The 22638-nt window shown below is 38.5% G+C and overlaps 1 protein-coding gene across 1 annotated transcript; it reads right to left on the bottom strand.

Annotated features, from left to right (window-relative positions):
* Window positions 1-10: 10 nt before the first annotated feature.
* On the bottom strand, window positions 11-18620 carry CCDC39 (coiled-coil domain containing 39). Its single transcript, XM_054282345.1, has 20 exons — window positions 18431-18620; window positions 17934-18053; window positions 16753-16899; window positions 15575-15733; window positions 14504-14596; window positions 14289-14417; window positions 13569-13760; window positions 11782-11885; window positions 11348-11480; window positions 8250-8444; window positions 7419-7583; window positions 6718-6855; window positions 5695-5903; window positions 4385-4508; window positions 3512-3671; window positions 3105-3211; window positions 1689-1829; window positions 1374-1553; window positions 1067-1149; window positions 11-457 (listed from the first exon to the last, which is right to left on the bottom strand). The coding sequence occupies exons 1-20, from the start codon at window positions 18530-18532 to the stop codon at window positions 298-300; spliced, it is 2841 nt and encodes a 946-aa protein (XP_054138320.1). The 5' UTR covers window positions 18533-18620; the 3' UTR covers window positions 11-297.
* Window positions 18621-22638: the final 4018 nt, after the last annotated feature.

The raw sequence follows: 22638 nt of genomic DNA, 5'->3' as shown, positions 1-22638 counted from the left end.
AAAACCCAACTTGAAGCAGAAGAGCAAATTTTGCAACACCATTTATTGTCTAGGTAAGCTCAAGCATGAACCCTTGGTTTGGGCTGTGGGGGGGATTTGTTTACAAGCACTTGGAGGCAGCAGCTGTGTAGCTGAAGAAAAGGTTTTACATGGTTTCCAGGGAGATCTGCAGAGGTGAGTGGCAGAACCACACAATGACAATTGTAGTTCAGCTGCAAGTCTTCCAGGTAACTCCATGGATAAAAGTTTGTTGCAGAAAGTAAAAAATCTCAACTACAGTGGCCTGCAAAAAATGACTTAACTCTTCTTGCGTTCAGATATCCCAGAGATGCTGCCCCTGCTGGCTGGCTGTGAGTCAAGAGCTGCTGCTTCCTCAGGGGTGGGGATGGGCAGGGTCAGCTCCACCACGTTGGGTGGTGAAACCTCAGTAGAGGCTGAAGTTCTTCTAGTAGGAGCTCTGAAAGACAAAAATTTACTCATTAGGATACAAAAATCCTTGCATCTAAAACAGTGCTGCCAAGGGTGGCTCACAATGAAGCCACCCAGTAGCCATGTTCATTCCAGAAATTCCCCAAAAGATTTCTGTAGCACTAAATGGCTTCAGTAACCCCCGAGAATTTTGGATCATAACTGGGTCAGCATGACACAGGTTCTATTTGAGCATACATTGAACAGGGGAAAAAGTACCAGTAAATGCATCAGTATCTTCTCTATTTAATTAGGAAGGAGTGCTCACACTGCCAAGTGTAAAATGTGGCTCAAGATTGTCCTTTTATAATATCAAACCACTTTTTTTAGTTAGAGCACAGTAAACAAAAGTAAATGCAATTCTGTAATTACTGGGTCATCTAAACTGATGGATGCTGAAGTAAACTCCCTCATGTGCTAGAAGATTGTAGTAAACTTAAAGGACAGAGTAAGGAAACAGTTTTTACAGAGTCTTCAGTAAAAAGAAAACTGAGATGACCTTCAAGAGTAAAGAATTCTTTCAGTTATGGACTAATTTTGCTGGTTTAAACTTGATCTTAGAAAAACCCGAAAGCAACCCAAGAGTGTTAGAACTTACCTGGTAGAAGGTAGTGAGCTCGGTAGGGACATAGAAGTCTGACTACCACTGGGAGAAAGAGCCACAGGAAGCTCTAAATTGTACTAGAAAATTTGAAAAGAAAAAACAAGTTGACCTGTTTGTTGTACAATAGGATTAGGATATCAGGAGCATTTATAGTGCTTGGCATTTGCAGAGATGTTGGAAGCAGGTGAATCTTCCCTGCTTTCCCATGCTTTCCCATATTGTGAGTTGTCCTTGAAAGACACTCAGTACTAGGCTGGAGCTCTCACTCAAGATTTTGGTGGCTGTTAAGTGGAAAGCTCACCTTGTCAAAGTACATTTGAAAGGCTGCAATTAAATCAGGATTTGCTTCTAGAACATCAGCTATCACTTGGTTGACAGTTTTGCTGAAGGCTTTCAGCTCCCGAAGATGAATGTCTCTCTCTTCCAGTGTTTCTGTTCCATCTTCCCTCTGAGACTCAATTTCTCTGGATAGTTTGGAACACTTAACACAAATATTTTTAAAGCATTATTCTTATGAAAATACAACACTTCTTCAGAAACCTGCTAAGTTAAAATCACAGAGTTTAACCCACACTAGTGTATAAAGTTAAAAGCTCTCATCAATAAACACACAAACCTGTTTTAGAACCCTGTTTAGTTTTGGCTTCTGTTCTTCAATGTCTTTCTTCAGCTGGAAAATAAGAGCTTCTTTTTCCTTCTTTTGCTCTTTGAGGAGGGCCTGCTGCATCTGTATTACATCAAAGTGTTGTTGCATGCTCTGCAAATTCATTTGAACAGTAATATTAGTTTATAAAGCAGGTTTGGTATTCTTTCACTTTTTGTATTTGTGAAAGGGTCTGCTGTCATTACTACTTGTTTCTAAATGTAGCTCAAGCAATTAGTGCTAATGTTAACTCAAAACTTTCTGCCAGTCCACCTGTTTGGTGGATACAGACCTGGACAAAGAAACTCCCAGGTAATTTGCATCTCTCTTAAAGGCACTGGTAATGAAGTTACAGTTATGTCTTTTCAGATATATCTCATAGTGGCCAAAAACTAATTACTTGGCACCCTACCAATTTAGCAGTGCAAGCTATCCTGAAGAAAACCCCAACATAGTTTTGTGTAGGAGAAGAGGGATACCTTTGACTGGAATAAATAAAATCAGTTCCGTAAGGGCAACTGGGTTTTTTAATAAATAAATAAAAGGAACTTAAAAAAATTAAAAGGCAGGAATGGGTTTGCTGTAACACCTCATTATATATCAGGACTTACTCCCTGATGAAGATCTGTGTCCCTTTTCTTTGCCTTAAGAAATAACATCTCTGAAATAAGAGCTGTGTCCTGTGGTGGTAGATAAGCAACGGGAATGATTATTGACTGTAGGCAGTGACTCAGGGCTTACAACAATCTTGTGGAATAGGACCATGTGCCTTTGCTTTTTCTGCCTAATAAAAGTATAACTGAAATGTCACACACCAGAATTAAGTGTTGCTCTTTCCTAAGGTCCAAGTGGCTTTTTGATAACCAGGGGAACCACGAGTGATTCCTTGCTATGGAGCATGAGAACACATGCTCTTGTTTGCCTGCATTCAGTGCTCAGCCTGCTAAATTGCAAGTCAGCTAATTTAATCCTGTTTAACTGAGGCACCCTCAGTGCTGAAAAAACTGAATCTGTTCCAGAAAAATCCTGGGGTGTAGATGCCAGAGTCCCAGGCTGTGTGGATTTTTCTCTGTGGCGCTGGGCAGGATGGTACCATGGTGCTGTGTGCTGCACATGTGGCTGCTTTAGTGGCTGCCAGAACAGCAGCTGTCAGTGTGGGATTCTGAAACTTCTAGCTGAATGTCACTAAACCCCTGAAGTTTTGGTGTGATTCAAGAAAATTCAAATAATCACTTTTTGAAAGGGGATATAGAACCTTTAAAAAATCATATCTTAATAAAAGAGCAGAAAAAAAATTGTTCCACAATTTCTTATTCTTCCTCTAGGATGACTTGCATGGATTTAGCTACATGCTGCAGTCTTGTCTGACTGAACTTTACTTGTATTTACCTGGATATTTTCTTGAAGTTCCTTGATCTTTCTTTTTTTGTATTTGTATTTTTCCTCAGCATCCTTTTTGTCCTTTTCTAGTTTCAATTTTTCCTCAATATCCTCACCTGTGATCCCAAACAATGAAGCAGCATTATTGCTGGGCATACAACTCAATGTTCACTTGAAAATAATTGCATCTCAGAATATTACTGTATTGGTGTTGGCTGTATTTCAGTGCCTCTAGGTTGAGGGGTTTTTAAGTACTTTCCCACTAATTCCAAATCACTATGAAAAAGTAACTGACTTCATGAGGGAGAATGATTTTAGAGCTACTGGTTCCAGAGCCAGCAGAGGGCACAAAAGTTAAATAATATGTATTATTTAGAATTAAGTTCTCTTTTCTATCTAATTTCTATTTCACATACTTGTCTCAGGGACTGCCTTTAGAGAGTTTTTGTAGTGTCTGTTCCAGTTTTTAAGTACACACAAACTATTTTCCATAGCCATGATTTCTTTTTCAGCTTTGCAGATCTTTGCATCCAAATCATCACCTTCTTGCTGAAGTGCTTCCTTTTCCTGTGCAGCCTGAAAGCAAACCCACTATTTTAGGTGACTGCAGACATACTGAAAATATTAAGATAATTATACAGAAAATATTTATTATACAGCAATATTTAGGGGTTAAAACCACTTGAACTGAGATTTGGGTGCCTAGGGAACTGGAAGGAGGAGTTATTTACAGTATTGAAGTTCTTTGAGGTGTTTCATTATGGATACCTGCCTCTCTGCCTGAGCTCACTTAGTCCTGCCAGCAGCATCTGTATTTTGTGGGGGTCAAAATAAATAGATTCTTATTCAAGAACCAGGGTATTACATTTTGGATAAAGACAGATTTTCTCTTTTTTCCAGTGAAAAGCTGAAGTATACATAGGTGATTGGTAAGTGAAAGGGGAAAGTAGACATTCTTCAAGGTATAAACCCCATATAATAAAATGAAAGGTAGAAAGAACTTAAGGTCCTGGGAGATTTCAATAAAGTTCTCTCCAGTTCAAAGTGGATTATAACTTGACCACTAATTCTTCTGTATTTGTAAACTAATGAGCACTGAAGTTTTCGAAGTGCTCAGAATTAAAGCTCCGCATAAATTCTTGTGAAATTACTGTATCATTTAAATAACCAGTGGTGTCAGATAAAACAATTAGACTCCAAATAGGCAGTAGGCATGGAGGTTGTCTAAGAGCCCAGGGAAATCTATAGCTTAAATAATTGAATTATAATGAATGATGTTGATAAAATACCTTAATTGCATAGTAAGCCTGACTTTTCATCTCCTCTCCTTCAGGTGGCATCATGGAAAGAGTAAAAATTTCGTATTTGCGTTTCAGTTTATCAATTTTCCATAGGCGATCTTGAAATTCAGCACTGATTTGTTTGGGGAGAAAGTAAAAGGGTTGAGAAAATGTTTGTCTGGTAGTGTTTTGTGGGCAATTCTTGCTGCAGCAGTTTAAATTCGTGGTGTCATTCCAGCAGCCTGTACCAGGAATTGTGCTGCTACAGGTCTTAGTGGTTTTCTGTGCTCTCCCAGCCACAAACATCCCTTGTTCTGGTTACCTATGTGCCTTTTGAAGACCTAAACTGAGTCAAATCTGTTTTCACATCCCAGATCACTGCATCCCAGGAGGCTGTGCCAAATTTACAGGTTTGGCAATGCACTCCCAGAGCTGCCCCAGCTGCCCCTGCTGATGGTACCTTAACATTCCCATGGCAGAATAAGTGTGAGAACAGCCAGAAACAAACCCAGATCTGACTCTGGGAGTTTCCAACAGCTGGGTGACACCAAAGGGTGACCGTCTGTGCTCTCAGTCACACTAAATCACTCTCATTCCCATTGGGAGGGGAGCAGGGCAGCTCAGCTGCTGAAGTGTTATTTTTGGCTAAATTTCAGGGCTAAAACCATCCCAGATACTTTGGGCTGATTATTACAGGAGGGAAGCATTATTTCTATGTCATTGCTTTATAAGAGGGTTTATATGTAATTAATAAGATTTAATTTGTTATATAGGACACACAATGGAAACTTTATTAGTTAAAAAGAAGAAAAAGCTCAACCAAATGAAATACACCACAAAGCAAACCAGTCTTACTGTTTGAATCAAAGAAATTGCAGTTTTATCAAGCAGCTGGGAGTAAACCATCTTTAAAAGCAACTTTTCTGTCTCATATATTTTGGCATACCTCCAGACACATGGTTTCACATGTCCAGATTATTTTGAAAAAGGCAGAGTCACACACACAGTGTTTACTGTAAAAAGATGTCTGTGACTGAGGTTTCCTCTCACTTCTGCTGAGGCTCCTCACTCACACACAGCAAGGCCACTGATCTGTTCACCAAGGAGTCAAAGCTGCAGCCTGGGGAGTCACACATGGGATCTCTTGCTGGCCTCAGCTGTCTTGAAATCTTTGAGCAAGATTTATTTAATTTAAAGATGAATTTAATCTTCAATTTCCCTAATGGTGAAGCTGGGTAAAATGCTTCTCTTTTTAGTAAGTCCCCATAAAAAATGCACTTGGTCAAAGCTACAAGTTGAATTTTTGTAAGAACAGTTACCTCAGCTGGTGCCGTTCCTGATCCAGCAGCCTTATCTGGGAATCCAGCATTGCCTTTTGGATCCTGATTTCCTCAGTTCTTTCTGCTATGACTTTCTTTAACTCCAATTGTTGTTTTTCCAGTGTTAGAACTTTCTCTGCTTTATTACACAGAGTATTTCGAAGGCGCTTCAGTTCTAGTTTTAAGAGATTATCTTCCACCATCATCTCCTAATCAGTGCCCAATGGTATCAAAATAAGAAATATTGTTTTAATTAAGATTATTTATAATTTAGTAACTTAATATTTATTCATTATTTTACCTTTAATATATACACAACTGTAAAACTCAAAAAAGTTCCATGTTTAGGGAAAGAGCTTTCATTGATGAGAAAGTGCACCAGTGAAGTCAAAGGCAAAACTCTTTCCCCTGCTACTTTGCTTTTTGCTACTATGTCAGTGCTTCCTGAAGGAAGGCTACTGCAGAAAAAGAATTGTGCAGTAAGAGGAGGAGCGAGAACTGTATTCTTATGCTTATCAAAATGTGAGGAAAGGATTTACACAGTGTTTCTAATTCCTTAAACTGGAATACAAACTGATTCAAATCATCTGTTAGAAAAAACCTGCTTACAGTTTAATAGCAATACTGTGCCAAACTTATTAGTAGGCATCAGAGCTTGAGAGTAAAAACTCAGTGTTATGTAAAGACATCCTTGAGCAGTAAATATATTTTCTATTTTAAAGCTAATTGTTTCTCAGGGGAAAAACCAGCAACACTCCTTGACCTGGTGGATATTGTAGTATAACTAATGTGGGATTAAACTGATATTTCATCAAACTTCCTGCTGTGGAGGGAGGAGAAGCAACACTTTGCCTAGCAAGATGATAGTGATGAAGATGACTCCAAGTCTGGGAAAGAAGTGTAAATTAGAAAACTACAGAAGGTGTACTAATGTTTGTAAGGATGTAACACTGTGGAAGGCAGATGACACCCCAAACAAACAACAGTGTCCTGTATTAGTAAAGTTGCAAAGTAATACTGTACCTGCTTAATGTGTTTTGCTTTTTTTAACTCCTGAAGTGATCTCTCATTGAAAAGTGTAAGTTCTTCTATCTTCTCTATCAAACCACTTGTTTCTTCTCTTGTCTTATCAATTGTTCTCTTGGTGATTTGGATATCACTCTGTTTCAAAATAGGTTATATTGAGCTTATTTCAGTGAATGTAAATTGCAACAAAAGCTACCAGTTAATTTTAAATGAGATGAGATGTATTAAGTCCTGGAATCAGAACCATCACCATGATGTGTCCAATATGCTGCTCTGCAAACTGCATGGCATGACCTCATGCAGAGTGCTGCACAGGGAATTTGAACAACTTTAAATGCAACTGTACTTAAGAATTTATGAAAACTTTAAAAGTAATAGCTTTACAAAACAGCATTCTCCTACTTCTGCATGGGCGTAATGATAAACTCAGACATTTGCAAGGAGTCAGTCACACATTGATGAAAGCTCAGCTTGTCTTTCCAACATTCAATGCTTGTCTTCATGCTAAGCTGTCTCACTTGGGCAGTAATAATCTATTTTTTTGGAAGTTATTGGGAATTTATGAAATTTTCCACATGGGTTACAAAGTTCTGATACCCTTTAATCTACTACCAACTTCTTAATTACTAAGATCCAATCTACTTAATTTGCTGAGGGTTCTAAATGAAACACAGTCAAATATGTTCTAAGGAAGTTACCTGAAGTTTCCTGTACAGTAACTGTAGAGCATCATATGCCTTTTTCTTTTCTTCTAAAGTTTTCTTAAGTTCAGCAACTTTTCCTTCCAAAACTTCTTTTTCATCTGAATTAATCTCCCCTTCTAACCGTGACAGCCGTCTCTGTATTTGCTGAATATAAAAATCCTGTTAAAATAAATTTGAAGAGAATTAATAGTCTGAGATAAGCAATAAACTTGGAACTAAATGTTGGCTTTAAGACAGTCACCCAATTAAGCTATTGTTTTCTGGCTTTTAGACCTCATTAGCAAAATATCTCAGATGACTGATGAGCAGTGATGGTTTGGGGTAATCTTCTAGAAGAGTAACAAAGCACACTCAGCACAGGCTGCTGTAGGGAGGCTTACAGTGGAGTTGCCATCTTGTTGCTATCAGTGGATGCTGATATAAAAGCAAATTTTCAAAGTGGTGCATAGGAAATATGCACATAATCCAATTAGTAAATAACAGGATTTTGGCATGTACCTCTTGTATTGCTTTAAAAATGTACCCTGAGGTGTCTGTGGTTCAGAGGGATCAAAGTAAAGAACAGATTTTAGGAATTAGTTGTAAAAGCAGCAGATCCAAAAAATAATGAAACACACAAGTGCAAAATGTAGGTGATATACTTTGTCAAGTTTCAGTAATTTCAATTTTATCTGTTCATCTAGAAACAGAAATAAATGCAGCCTTCAAATGATACTGTGTAACATTTCCAAAATGGAAAACTGCTCAAGATTACAGAATTCAAGCAATATGCTATTGAGTAGACTCAAGAAACAATCATAGTATGAAAATACATTATTATTTTACCTGGTTGTATATTAATTCTTGTTGTTTTAACAGATCTGTATCAAGTTTGCACAGTCGACTCTTGAGACTTTTAAGTGTTTTTTGACCTCCCTCAATTTCTGCCAGAATAATCTTCTCCTTTTCACTCTGCGCTTTTAACTCCCGAGTCTTCTTGAAAAGTAGATCCTTTAACTGTCTCATTTCATTTTCTTTTTCCTGGTGACAAATTGATCATTAAGTAGAAGAAGTAAGTAATTAATCACATCAATTCATTTCTGAGAAATTGTTTTTATTAATCATAGAGAGAAAAATATTATTACAATATCCATTAATATGAACGTGGAATTTTGTAAGTCTTCAAAATGGTTGGCAAAAAAATCTAATTGACTTAAAGAGGAAGTAATACTTTTTATTCATTTTTTAAAAATCTAATTCTACCCTACAATTACATGACTTTTTTTTCCCAGTTATAGGAGTGTTCTTCTTTTCAGCCTTTCAGAAAACTAAATTCCTGTCATTCTTTTCAAAAAAATCTCCTTACTGCCTCCAGCATCTGTGAATATTTCAGGAATATAATACAAAGCTTTTCAATGGTTTATTAATTTTTGTAACACTGTGTGTGCACATATATGTACATGTGTGTTTATCTAAGATGGAATAATTTTGAAAAATAACACTTTCTAAAATCACTCAGAGGTAAGTTGGCATTAACACAGTGCAGGAAATGAAGTTTTAGCAGGATAAAAAACAATGCTGAACATTTCAGATAACCTGAAATGGACTGAAAACAATGAAAATTGAGATTATTTTCTTTTTATAACCCTAATAAGGAAAACAATTTTATTCTTTCCCTCCCTCCTTCCAACTCTCCCACACAAGTAGCCAAAGCCCTTCCAAAGCTCAGGCCATTGAGCATACCAGTTTCACATCCTACAACAAGTGATGTTTCCCCTTCCTGTTCCAAAGGACTCATTTACATTCAGCTCAAGTCTGGTACAGAATTTGAAGATGTACATTTAAATTAATATGCAAAACACCTAAGAAATCACTTTTCTACATTGAGTAACAATGTGTTTATTCTGGATTTAATATGTATGTAACCATCTTGCTGGCTTAAATAATGGTGAAAGATAATTTAATGCCTTCTCTAAGGGTTTGTAATCACATTGCCCATTCTACCCAACAGAATTTTTTTTAGTTGAACTTGCTGTAAGTGCAATTCCAAATTTAAAACTCCAGATGTGAAAGGCAAGTGTAAGTTTAATATGAAATTATTATGGACTGTAGGACATGTCAGTAGGTTTTGCATCATGCTTGAACAAAGGAACTTTCTTCTGGAAGCAAAGTGATTTTTAAGCAAGTGCCAAATGCTGAGCTGTATTTCTGATGATAATAACAATTATAAATTCATCCACTGACACTAGATCTTAATTTGACCTTCACTTCGTGGTCCTTATTGCATATCTGAATTAGTTTTTTGAACAGAAATTGTTGCTCTCCCTTTAAGTGAGGTTGTTGAAAGAGATAAGACATTCAATGAGTCTCACTGTTCAACAGTGTTTTGCCACAAATTGAACAGGGAGAAGTACCACAGAACTAGAGAGCAAAACAGTGACATTTCATCCACATTGTTCCTGTAAATATCTCTTCACAGCAAATTAACAGATGCAGCAAATAGCCATGTGTGTCTAATGGTGATGGAAGGGAGGCTTCTGACTAATACATTACAGACATTGTTCAAGAACAGTTCATCCTAGCTAAAATATTCCTCTGCAGCTGTAGAGCTGCCAGGCTCAATGTCATCTTAGGTTATCTGCCACAGACATGGGTAAAGAAACCCTGCTAAGGCTTTTGCCACCCTGGAAACTGTCTAAAGGGGAAGAAAAGAAGGTTTTCATTTTAATGAAATGCTACATCATTAGTTGTTTTCAAATTATCTGAAAAGCCAAAACAGCAAGGCCTGTAATTTAAGAAACTCTCTATAAAGGAAAGACATCCCATCTCTAGTTTCTGAAAGTGTATTTAAAATGTGTGATTAATGCCTGTGGAGTTAAAAAGTTTGAAAAATGACATTCACTCTACTGCAAGGCATCATTTCACATGCATGCTCTAGGAAACACAAAATGGAGAAGAAAAAAGAGAGCATGCAGTGGTATGAGAGAACATGCAGAGGTACAGCTTTGTTGTCAGTCGTGTGGGACACCTGCTGCCACATTAATTTAACCTGGTCATTCTGGAGCAATGAAAGCTTCAGAATATCCAGTCCTCAGTTTTCCAGCAAAATGTAAAAGACTATTTCTGTCATGTTCAGTCAGAAGCTAAGTACTGAAAATACTTTAAGAGAATTAGTAGCAAAATGACAAAACAGCATAAGGATTTCCTGAAACTCAGGAAAGTTCAGAAGATTGCATTACAACACTGCATTTATTCAAAATCTCTTTACAGCTAAGCAGATGATACAGAATTTTTTTTCCCTATACTTAATTTGCAGCCTAAGAAGTGGGCTTTCAGTTTTAGAAAAGTATTATTAGGCATGTTAAAAAAAAGTCACCTTATTATAGCTTGTATATGTCACTTCCCAGATCAAAATCTTTATTCACAAAAAAGAATCTAAAGTGAGCCAGTAATTATTTAACAGTCCACAAGCTGGATGTGTCAGAGTATCATGTAGTAGAATTAAAATAATGAAGAGCAGACCAGGCCAGCCAAATCTGATTAAAAGATTTCTAAATATTTTTAAACTGTTTGCCAAAATTGCAGCTCTTTGCAGGTTTATAAATTTTGGTGGTGTTTTACTAGATCCAAGAAGTTTTTGGTGGCAGTGATACTGAAAAGTCATCCTGACAAGATTCTCACTCTTTAAAAAATCTATTGATGGGTATCAGTATCCTGAAATAATATAGTTGGAATTATTAGGATCATTTATTTTCTTTCAGAGTTTTCTCAGCACAGACATATCTACACGCACACTTCAATATTTGATGAAATAGCTACAAGTCCTATCAATAGTTTAATTTCATTTTAATAGAAAATTTTTAAATTAAAAAGATAATTTTAAAATATAAAGCATGCAAATAGAAACAACTCCTCATTTCTAGAAACCACAAAAAACATTTTACCTCAACACTTTTTTCTTCTTCTTTCAATATTTCTTCCAACTTCAAAGCTTTCTCTTCTGCTGTGAGTGTCTCCTCAATTGCAAGCTTCAGTTTATCAGAAAGACTTGCATTTTTTTCATTAAGCAGTTTTAAGCTAAACAAAATAACAGAGGTTAAATGGAGGTTCCCTAGACAATGCTGCCAAAAGGAAGCAGCAAATCAGACTGACCCTCAGTCTAAACTTCAATCTGTGATAAGCAAGGCCCTGATTGGTTTTCCCCCACAAGAATTACCAAGATTACTTTGCCTAAATTGCCCAGTACTAAATCTATGCCTGAATAACCAGAAAGTTGGAGGTTTCAGTCATCAACATTATTTAAGGTTCTTTTCTATCTCAAGGATTTGGTTGTATTATTGAGCCTTAAAAAAGTTATCTTTAAAGGTCTGTTTCTTACCTGGCTTGTTTTCCCTGAATTTCTTTCTTCAGATTGGTAATTTGTGTTCTCAAAGACTCTAGATCAGAAGCAGTTCTGTTCACAACAGATTTCAAATTCTGCAGCTAATAAATGAAAAAATAGAGCAAGAAAGCTCTTACTTACTTTGGTACATGTTAAGATGCTTAAAATTATATTTTCCTATTTATTGGAAAGTATTCCATTGCTTTTAAACAGTGGTCTCCAAATGAGGAGTGCTGCAAATTCTGAGGTACTGTAAATTGGCCCAGCTAGTAAATTCAATAGAGAAATGACACAGTATGAGTACTAGTAAAAAATAATAATAATTAAGAACATGAATTATGGAGGTGCTATGGACTGCAATTCTTGTCCAACAGCATCTGTGTAAGTGGAACCATGGTTTTATATTGCACAGTTGACTTGGCTGAGGTTCTTTGTGAACATGGATAATCTTATATATCTAATAAACATTTCTATGTCAAACTTTGCTGGATACATAAAATGATTTTGATTAAGATATCACTGTGACAAAAATACACAGATATTTAATTTGGTAATAAATACATGACAGCATACACTTATTAAATGGGATAAGAATACAATCAGTAGCTCTTTCATCTTCACAGTATCACTTAGCAGCATGAATTCAATTGTTTTCACTTTCACAGATGAAGAAAACTGATCAGGAGCATGTATAGCAGGTTTCTTAGAGGTCACAAGTTGTTGGCTGAACTGTCTCCTTCCCTCCTTGTTTCTCACATGCATCCCACAGATATTCTAATAACGGGAGACGATTCTATTATACCATCATGGAGTATTAATTGTGAAAAACTTCAAGCAAGAATCTCACAGCTTGAGATGAAAACCGACCAATTTTACAAACCCTCAAGCTTGCATGAATTACAGGGTAATCTAATAGCTTACACCTTGTTTGAGCTACCTACAGTTTAATTAGGAGATCAGTCTATAAACCACCTGCTACAGAAAAGCTATCCCAAAGTTAAGGCAACAGCAGATGCAGGGTTTCTCAAAAATCACCAAGCTTGCTGAGTACCCCAGTGTTACCATTTTCTTGTTAAGAAAAAATTTACTCAGGTAATACAAGTGTAACCCTTCTCAGCAGAGCCATGAAACTTGAATTACTTCTTAGAAATACTTCTACAGGCATTTAAGTAATTAAGCAGTGCAGCTTATTCCCAGATGTAAGTGCAGATTCTATGTGGACAGCATCAAGCATGGCTTGTTCACAGGGCAGCCCTGTCCCACTGCCTCTTGATTAGAAATCCACGTGAAAGCAGTGGGTGTTTTCCCCAGGAATTGTAACCTCACTACCAGGCCATCAACTCACACCCCTGAGAGCACAGGACAGGAATTGTTTGGAATCTGGAAGACATTTCTCTCATCTTTATCCAACACTGCAGTCTATGTCTGCTAAAGGAAAGAAGCCTCCTGAGGCATCTAACAGTGTTAGACCATTTAAGAGAGAATTTATCCATTTTACACCCACACAACAGAGAATACATTCCAACCTTTTCACCACTCTCAATGACTGGATTAAGTTGAGGGTTCAGATCCCAATAAACAGGACTTGGCTGAGAAAAGCAACATTATGCTGAATTATTAAGAGCCTAGTATAAAACCAGAGAAAAGGAGATGCTATTCCCCGGGCAGCTCCGCGGAACCCGTGAGGTTTCCATCCATCCATCCATCCATCCATCCTGTATTTCCTCCATCTGGTGCTCAGTTCTAGTTTCAGTCTGTTTTCCTGAACTGTTTGGTCCCCTTACCTCATCCTGCAGCTGAGTCCTTCGAGTATCCTGAGCCTGGAACTCCTTTCGGAGGTTGTTTGCTTCCCGCTCAGCAGTGAGGATTTTCTTTTCATATTCCATGTTGTTAACAGTTTCATTTACCAAAAAGGCAGTCTTCTCTCTCAGCAAAATTTCCTTGTTTCGGATCTCCTGTTTTATCTCTGCAATTAGCTGTCAGGATAAAAACTTTTTAGATTTGCTTGCATGAGTTGTGTTAGATTAATAAAGGGTACAACCAGAAGATCAATTCCTATTATGATTACTATTTTCCTGAGACAGCCCAGTTATCATTCTTAAAATTACTTTATTCCATGGATACATCACACCAAACACTACAGTGGTTTTGGACAGGAAACTTCCAAAATATTCCAATAATTTAAAAACAAAAAGACACTGTAAACTCTTATGAAAATAAAATAATTCTTTATTGATTGAATTGGGGAAAAAAGAAGCTAAGCAGAACTTCAGGTAGACTTGAAACAGATGAAATTAAACAGGAAAATTACCAGCATTAATGATGCTTACTATCTGACAGATTTATAGCTACTCAGTGAAAATTTTGCATTTTAAAGGTTAAGTAAAACATTAGCTACCCAGAAAATTATACTGGAGTTTTGATGTTAAAAAAACCAAAAAAACAAAAAAAACACCCCACATCAAACCCAAACCCCGGAAATGGATCAGTTACAGCAGTTTTACCAAAGCACATTGATCTATCTCCTGATCTCTTTTCTGCATCTGATGAATTGCATTCTCCCATTGCCTGATGACTTCTTGCCTTTCTTGATGAACCCTGCGAAAATCCTCAGCTGCTCTGTCAAGCTCCATCTGTTTAAAAGAAAATACCTCCATGATTTCTGAAGTTAAAAATGCTACATATAAACAAGGGATCTTTGAGAACCTTAAGCACAAACCTGGGCTGTGATGGTTTCTGTAAGCTCATTGTCCAGAGCCCTGCGCTTCTGGTTTGCTTCCATGGTCAACTTTTCTATCTGAAGGTTTAATGCCTAAAATGAAAGGACATGAAAATATTTGAAAACGAAGTATTTGAAAATAGATCACATTTTATAAATTCTTAAAGCCCTGCTACAGTCAGGGCTTAAATTATTGAGGCATCAATTTGATTGTGTTTTAGAAAACAAAAAATTGACAGTGTAGACTCCAAAATTTTCAGTCAATACAACTGGCCATAAGAACCAAACTTCAGCAAGACCAAAGTAACCCTCAACTGTGTTTAAATGTGTGTGTGGTGTCCTTGGCATACAGCAGTGAGAGTGATTGTGTAAACCAAAGTTTTTGGATTAAGTATTTAATGAGTAAAAATCAAATTTCTCCTTACTCTATTTAATGAAAATTTTAAAATAATAATATTAATAAATAAAGAAAAAAGAATATTTAAAAAGAGTAATAACCAGGGTTACTTACCTCTTTATTAATAATATACTTGGGAACTCACCCTAATAAACTCTGAACTTTTGATTGGAATTCCTCTTTGTACAGACATATATGTTTATGTCTTCCATTATCCCAGATAGCTTTACTGAAGCATCTGTAATTTGTTCTCAGCAATATTAATAAATGCAACAGCAATAGTAATAAATTCAGTTCTAAAGGGAAATCCTACACTATTCACTCATACTTGGGTGAATTTTTGAACTAACTTCTTTTAATTCAGTGGCCCCGTTTTCTAGACTTCATTATCTATTTGTGCATCCTCTCAAAAAAATTTAAACTTAAATCTTATGCAGATGAATAAGCAAGTTAATGTCTTCAATTGTGTCTCTCATTATTGTAAAACCTGCTCTCTCAACTTCAAAATGAGTCTCATATGGAATTGCACCGTTGTGCCAAATGGAAACCAGGTTCAAAGCAGTGTTGTACAAAATCTTGTCTTCATTTTATCTGACTTGGTAACATAACAAGGTCTTCAAGTGGTAAAATGATTCTTCCTTTTGCTTCTGAAAATTGCTGTCATTTGTACTTACTCCTAGTTTCCCTTCATCTTGCAGTGCATACTTCTGGATTGCACTGGCATCATTATCTGTGCGGTTTAATTCCTTTAGCCAGCTCTCCAGAAGTTCCTCATCCCAGTCCATCTGTTGTTTTAAGTTTTCCAGCTTCTTAGTGTGCTTTATTATAGTATTCTAATAAAAGAAGAGAAAATGAAAGGTTCAATATCAAATATCTAATATCCATTGAGTAGTAATTGAAGCAACCAGTTCAAGCTACTGCTAACAAGTCTGCCCACATCTTGTCCACAGAATTGATAGTTTTCTTTTTTAATAATTATATTTGAGGAATGCTATTGGACATCCTGGTCTTAAAGAAGAAACAAGCCAGTAAGTTGCTACAAATTTAAAATGCAAATAATTTTAAACATAAAAGTCAACCTCTGGCAAGATATACCCATCTGCAGGGTATTTGTTCCATATAATAAACTGATCTGAGGCATCCAAAGGGAAAGTTTCTCCCTTACTCACTGAGGCCCAGTTGTTAGACCTTATGTAAGACCCTTATCCTACATATCAATTTTCAAATGTGACCTCTTCACATGACTGTGAAGAGACATCCTGACACAAAAATGAAAGAATCTAGATCCAGATGAACAGTGTGAATATCTTCATCCTGCTACCCATTCTGAGAGACTGGAGTTACAAACAGACTTAAGAAGAAAAAGAGAAAATCTAAAAAAATAATTAAATAATGAATAGAAAGAAAAAGAGACCGTTTCAAACCCAGAAGACCACCTGTAACTGAGTAGCATTAGATTACTTTGTAACTTAAACCAAATCTTTTATCTTGAAATTATGACCCAAGTTTATTTTATGCAGAGAAGATTTGCCACCAACCATTTGATTTTTAAACCATTAAGAAAGTACCTATGAGAATTAGAAATACAGTGAGATGGATGCATGGCTGTGTATCTGGCATTAAGAACAGATTTCTTTCAATATCTAATTAATATTTGCTAAGTCTTGACCAGTCTATGCAATAACATCCTCATTTTACTTGCCTGCACAGGGAAAAGCCCATCCAGATCATCTACTACAGTTTATAAGCTTTGTTATAATTAACTATTAATGACATACTACCATGTGCAAGTGAGGACAAGCCATAAAATTTTGCAATATAAGTGCTCCCTTCCAAACATTTCAAACCTTACTTCTTGAGTGTTTCTCTTTTCTCTCAAGGAAGCTATCTCATCTTTCAGTCGTTTAATGTCGCTTTTGAGACGTCCATATTCTCTCTCAGCAAGGGCTTTAAAGTGATGTTCAGTTTCAATTTCACTCTCTTTGGCTTTGTAAAGAGACTGCAGAATAATAAAGTGCAGTATTTTACAATAAACAAAAGGCACACATCAGCAATCTTTTCTATATAATTGAATCCCAAGTCAGAGATGGTTTCACCATGTAAATGAAGGAATTTTCAGAGAAAATTTATTGATTTGATTTTAGTATCTTAAATACACATATTGTTATTTATATATATGTACACATTGTATCAAGTATGCACAGATTGTAGCCCTTTTGTAGCCCTAAAAACTCAATTCTAAGATTTTTCACCCAAGATTTAGAATCTTAACATTTCAGCACCAAAATCCTGATGCTCTTGATCACCAGTGACTTTACTGGTGATCAGATCCAGGAGGCACAGCATAAAAATTATTCTATCATTCTGTGCTGAGAGAGATCTCCCCTGCTATAACAATACCTGGATATTGCTTAACCTTTCTTTCCTTTAATTCAAATTAATGTTTGAACCTGGCCAAAAAAAACAAGAAGTTGTTCAGCTGCAGAGAAGTTTCTTAAGACTTTTCCACCAGGATATTTCATCTGAAAGGTGTAAATCTTTGTCTCAAGACTCTTTAGAAATCTAAACCAGCCCTTTTGGTCAGTTAATTCAGAATGTAGGTAAAGACTTAGATCTTGACCATCTCAATTCATTTTTCAGGTCTGTGAATTAAGTCTTCACCAGCATTTCACAACTAATGCTTCACCATTATAAAGATTATAATTTTTTTCCCCTTACACTGGTGTTTCCTTGACCAATTTTTTTTTTCTATTAATATCTACAAAAGTCCCCATTCAGGAAGAATTCTAAAATGCACCCCTCCTGCCTTTTTCCTAGGTACAGTACTTTGAATTTGGATGGTCTTAATGACCATCAAATAATATCACTGAGGTACGTAGCTTAACTTTTGTTTCCTGTGGAAATCCTGGAATAAAGGCCTAACAAATCTCTAACAAAGCTGGCAAAATAGTTAGGGACACCAGGCACAGAGAGATACTCAGGTTACAGGGCTGTCTGTCTAAACAGACCTGCCAGAGGGGGTGGGTGATTTACCTGAGAGAAGTTTATCTCTTGTCTCACGTTTTTCAAATGAGACGTCATTGCCTCTATGCGCTCCTCACAGTCGGTCAGCTCATTCTGCAGGTTCTCTTTTTCCTTTTGCAACTTGTGCAGCTGTTTAAGAGTCAGAATCGACAAGTTACTGTTTGTGGTCAAGTGTTTATTGCCTGCAATTACCTAAATACAGTCACTGCAAGTATTAATGAAAAAATTACGTAAGAAGTAGCTGCTGCATCCCTCCAAAGCAGTGAAATTAGGGATTTCAGGAGAAAATCCGGAGTTTGCTAAGTGAAGGGACAACTCGCACCACTGCTCCTGCGGGGCTCGGGGGATGCGGGAATCGCCCTCCCGATCCCCGGGCAGCTCCGCGGAACCCGTGAGGTTTCCATCCATCCATCCATCCATCCATCCATCCATCCATCCATCCATCCATCCATCCATCCATCCCTCCCCGTCCCGGGGGAAGGCCGGGCTCCTCTCCCCGCACTCACTTCTTCCTCCAGCGCCTTGTTCTCGGCGTTGGCCACAGGCAGAGCATAGCCGGGATCCCACTGCAGATCGGCCAGCACCGAGGCGGCCGTGGGGTTCTCCATGGTCGCGGAGGGGCCCGCAAGGGCCGGGGCTGCGGCAGGCCCGGGGCTGAGGCGGCTCCGGGCGCTTGGCAACGGCGACAACGGCGGCTCCGGCCGGGAGGGGCCTCGGGCGGCGCCGCCCCTGCTGCGCCCGCAGGCCGAGCCGAGCCGAGCCGGGCCGAGCCGGGCCGAGCCGGGCCGAGCCGGGCCGAGCCGAGCCGAGCCGAGCCGGGCCGAGCCGAGCCGGGCCGAGCCGAGCCGAGCCGAGCCGGGCCGAGCCGAGCCGAGCCGGGCCGAGCCGGGCCGAGCCGAGCCGAGCCGAGCCGGGCCGGGCCCGCTGAGGATGGACGCGGCTCGTTGGGGATCAGCGGGCCGGGCACGGGCTGTGCCGTTCGTGGCTGTGCTGCAGGGGAGGGTGTCACCCCCAGAGCCCAGAGCCGCCGGCAGCTTAAAAAGATTTCTTAAAAATAAACAGATAGTACAGGGTTCAGTGCCTCAAGCTACCTGCGAAAAAAATACAGATGTCATGAGGAAGATCTTTTTTGCCTCTTGTCCTACCTGGCATGGCTGACTGTGGATGCTTGTAAGAAGCACTGAATTATATTTTTGAAGCATCAAGGATAACACAGTGTCTTGAGACAATAACTGGCAGCAAGGAGCCCTCTGCCACCTTCCTGCTTGCCCTCTGGGATGTGTGGAGTTGTGATGGCCAGTGACCCGTGTTTTGATCTTGCTATATGTACCCTTTCCCAGTCTGCAGCTCACTGATGACGTGACTGATTGTGAGAATGATGTGCTGAGTACAGTTAGTGCCTTCCAGAGGAACGAGGGATGATGGGACCTTCATTACCAATGTGGGCAAGAAAAAGATGCAGATGGTGCAGAAAGATAGCTGGGATATATGGCCATTAAGAGGAAGGGAAACTTCTATAGCAGAAAATTCATATTTAAGATATATGTATATATATATACACATATATTCCTGATTCTAGCATACATGAAGGAGACTTCTAGAAGCTGGACATGTGTAGCCAGGTGTCTTTTCAAAACAACATCTTAGGACCAGCAGCTCTCAGCACAGTGTCAGAAATGGGGATTAGCACAAAGGGATGCGTGCAGAGGTGATGCAGGGCTGTGATGACAAGGAGGGAGCCTCAGCTGAGCCTCAGCTGCTTGGACAGTGTTGGGTGAGTGTCTGCAGAGGACTGAGCCTTTTGACCCCCTCAAGGGCTGTGTGCCAAGAGCCACCTATTGCAGAGTGCAGGGAGGTGACCTGGCTCAATGGGAAGGTGCAATTCTAAAGACACTACAAGCTACTAGAGAGACAGCAGAGACTACAACGGCACATCCCTGTGTACATATAAGGGCCCTTTCCTTTTCTACCCTAAGTGAGAAGCTCCTTTTACTCACTGTATGTGAAGAATAAATGCAACTTGCCTTGCAGGGGTTTTAAACTGACACCTGTAATTCATTGTGGCTTTGCAGTGACGAGCACCTGATAATCATGTATTCTCCAAGCTGAGCTTTTGTGTGAAAGAACATGAGACCATATAGTGCCTGAGAAGAAGAAAGCAAATTATTGGAAAACTGTTATCAGGTGAGCAATCAGTCCTGTTCACTAAGCAAGTGAAAAAATGGTAATTTAAAAACATGTGCCTTCATGCATGTATGAAGGAAATCAAATTAAATAAATCTTGGAGCAGTTAGCTAAATTGCATACCAAACTTTTGAATTTTTGTCATCATAAGTGTACTGTTCACAAATTTTTGAGTCCAGATTTATATATAGTGTCTGAAAAGTATAAAGTGTTATATGAGTAAAGAGTGTTATTTCACAATTTTCATGGAAATTCCACCCTCCTCACTTTCTCTTGCCTGATGCTGACTAAACAAATCTCCATGAGATGCTTTTGTTTGCATGGTTTCTCTCTTCTCCTGCCTGTGGAAATGTGTTCAGTAAATGCAGGAAATGCAGAACTGTTTGCCAGACCTGCTAATCCACCAGATGGTGCTGCATGTCTGTGGATTCAGGGGGGTTTTATTGGTGTCTCTTTTTAAAATAGCTCCAGTCAGTTATCGACTCTTCAGTTAAAGGGAATATAAAATTTCTGTTCTTATATATATACACATATACATATACACAGAAGCTTGGTTTTTTTTCATTTTTTTTTTTTTTTTTATATCTCTTAAAGGTATTAGAGGAACAGGAGTACTTGTAGCATGAGAAACAGTTTTTCTGTTGATATTCCTTTTGGGTTGCATTTTCACTTATGTAGACCACTGTCCCCATTTGTTCAAAAGAGTTAAATTTAGTACCACTGTTTCTGGCCTTCAAAAGACTTAAAGCTCCTCTTGTACTTGTTAAAAACCATCATTTTTGTTTATGTAATCTCCTTAAACAGTTATCTGTGTGAAAATAAAGATTTCAGTTGTGGATTTCTTCCTAATACATGATACCTTTGCTATATAAAATATGGGGAAATATTTTTTCCTGACTGTACATCTAAGCTATCCTCTGAAAAAAGACTCATTTAATGTTTTGCTGGATTATTTATAACTAACCTAGTGTAGCCAGTTGTTGTCAGTTAATCATTGTTGATAATCAATTTCCCACATGAACCTGCAAGTGGCAGGGTGTTTGATGATGGGATGCAATGACCCACACTGTATCTTCTCTTTCAGATGGGTGCACTAAGGCTGCTGCAAAATGGAAGAAGCAAAAATAGGAAGAGAGATTGAGGGAACCACACAAGTGAGTGTGAGATCAGGACCTGCAGGAAGTCTGAAGGATGGAGGATCTGGCATGATAATGACTGAAGTATTGACCAAAGTCCCAATGTCTTTATTGAAACCTGGAGCTCCTGACTTGGGGAGGAGAAGCACAACTGCATGAAAAATGAGAATTGCTCATAATTCAGGTCTGATGTGTTATCAGTTCTGTTTATCACTAACCAGCGAATGATATAAATTATCAGCAATTTCATATATTGATCTTGGGGGGAAAAAAGGACAAATATGAGCCAAAATCAAATTCTTTTGAAGTTTGAGGAAGCTTAAATTTATTCTCTTTATCCTGTTCTACACTTTTTGCACAGTTGTGCTGGCAAAGGCCGCAATATTGCTGGTACAGTGCACTGGCTTTTGTGTGATGGGTGAGGAGGACAAAATCCCCATCCTTTTGCTGCAAGATTCAATTGAAAAGTTACTACAGGACAGTGTGCCATAGGGTAACTCGTGTTCCTCGCAGGTGCCGGGAGGGCAGCAGCGAGAGCAGCGCCCTTGGCGGGGCAGGAGCGATTGCGGAGGGCAGAGCAGCCCCTGCCCGGGTGTGCCTGCTCCCAACGCTGCTCAGAACACGTTCGTGTAAAACCATTACCGGGTTTTATTTAATAACCTCCTAACCCTCTCTCTCTCTCCTCCTCCTCCCCTCTGTTCCTCTAATGCCTTTTACAGCTCTTGCTGCACAGCGTGAAGCCTCAGAGCTGTATTCATCAATGACTCACACCCTTGCTTAGGGGCCAATTTTCATGGAAGCTATACAGGAAAATTTTGAAATGCACCTATCTCATGCAGGGCACAAGATGATTTCTCTATTCATTACTATTCCAAAAGGACTTGTTGTCCTTTGGAAATGTTCACATATTACTTACATTTGTGTGTGGGTGCATACATGTGCAGAGCTAACTTGCCTTTAGATTTGAGTGGTCGAAAAATAAAAATGTATTGTTATTATCATTGACACCAGTCAGCTGAAGGATAACTGAGGGCCTGCTTGTACTCAGTGAAAGCAGACAAATGCAAAGGAAAATGCAGCATTGTGCATTAGGGGAGCAAATTCTACAGACTCAAGCACAAAACTTGTTAAAAATCACCCTTGTGTTTGATGCTATGAGTAGCAGCTTTCTGAGGAATTTGGAAGTAAAGCTAAGGACTTACTCTGAGAAACAAAACTGCAGCTCTGAAAGATTTCTGTATTGATCAAGGTTTTACCTTTCGAAAACTCTCCAAGAAAACATGTTCATTTCCCTTAAGACACCACAAGTTAACTCAAGTTTTAACTTTGAGGGGAAAGAGAGGTAAAATCATAGAAATTATTATCCAAAATGACCTTTCAATTTAAAACCCATT

Source organism: Melozone crissalis, unplaced genomic scaffold (assembly GCF_028551555.1).
Source record: "Melozone crissalis strain CALT ecotype California unplaced genomic scaffold, PUWL_Pcris_2 ptg000034l_1, whole genome shotgun sequence".
Taxonomy (NCBI): domain Eukaryota; kingdom Metazoa; phylum Chordata; class Aves; order Passeriformes; family Passerellidae; genus Melozone; species Melozone crissalis.
This window is presented reverse-complemented; position numbering and strand designations above follow the sequence as displayed.

Bases quoted from the DNA above. Each gene is read 5' to 3' on its own strand.
- CCDC39 (XM_054282345.1), bottom strand. From the start codon at position 18,532: ATGGAGAACCCCACGGCCGCCTCGGTGCTGGCCGATCTGCAGTGGGAT. The intron at 15,734-16,752 runs GTAAGGTTTGAA...TTCTTTTATTAG, and splicing joins AAAAGAGAAACACTCAAGAA to AATACTATAATAAAGCACAC. The intron at 458-1,066 runs GTAAGTTCTAAC...TTTGTCTTTCAG, and splicing joins AGCTCACTACCTTCTACCAG to AGCTCCTACTAGAAGAACTT.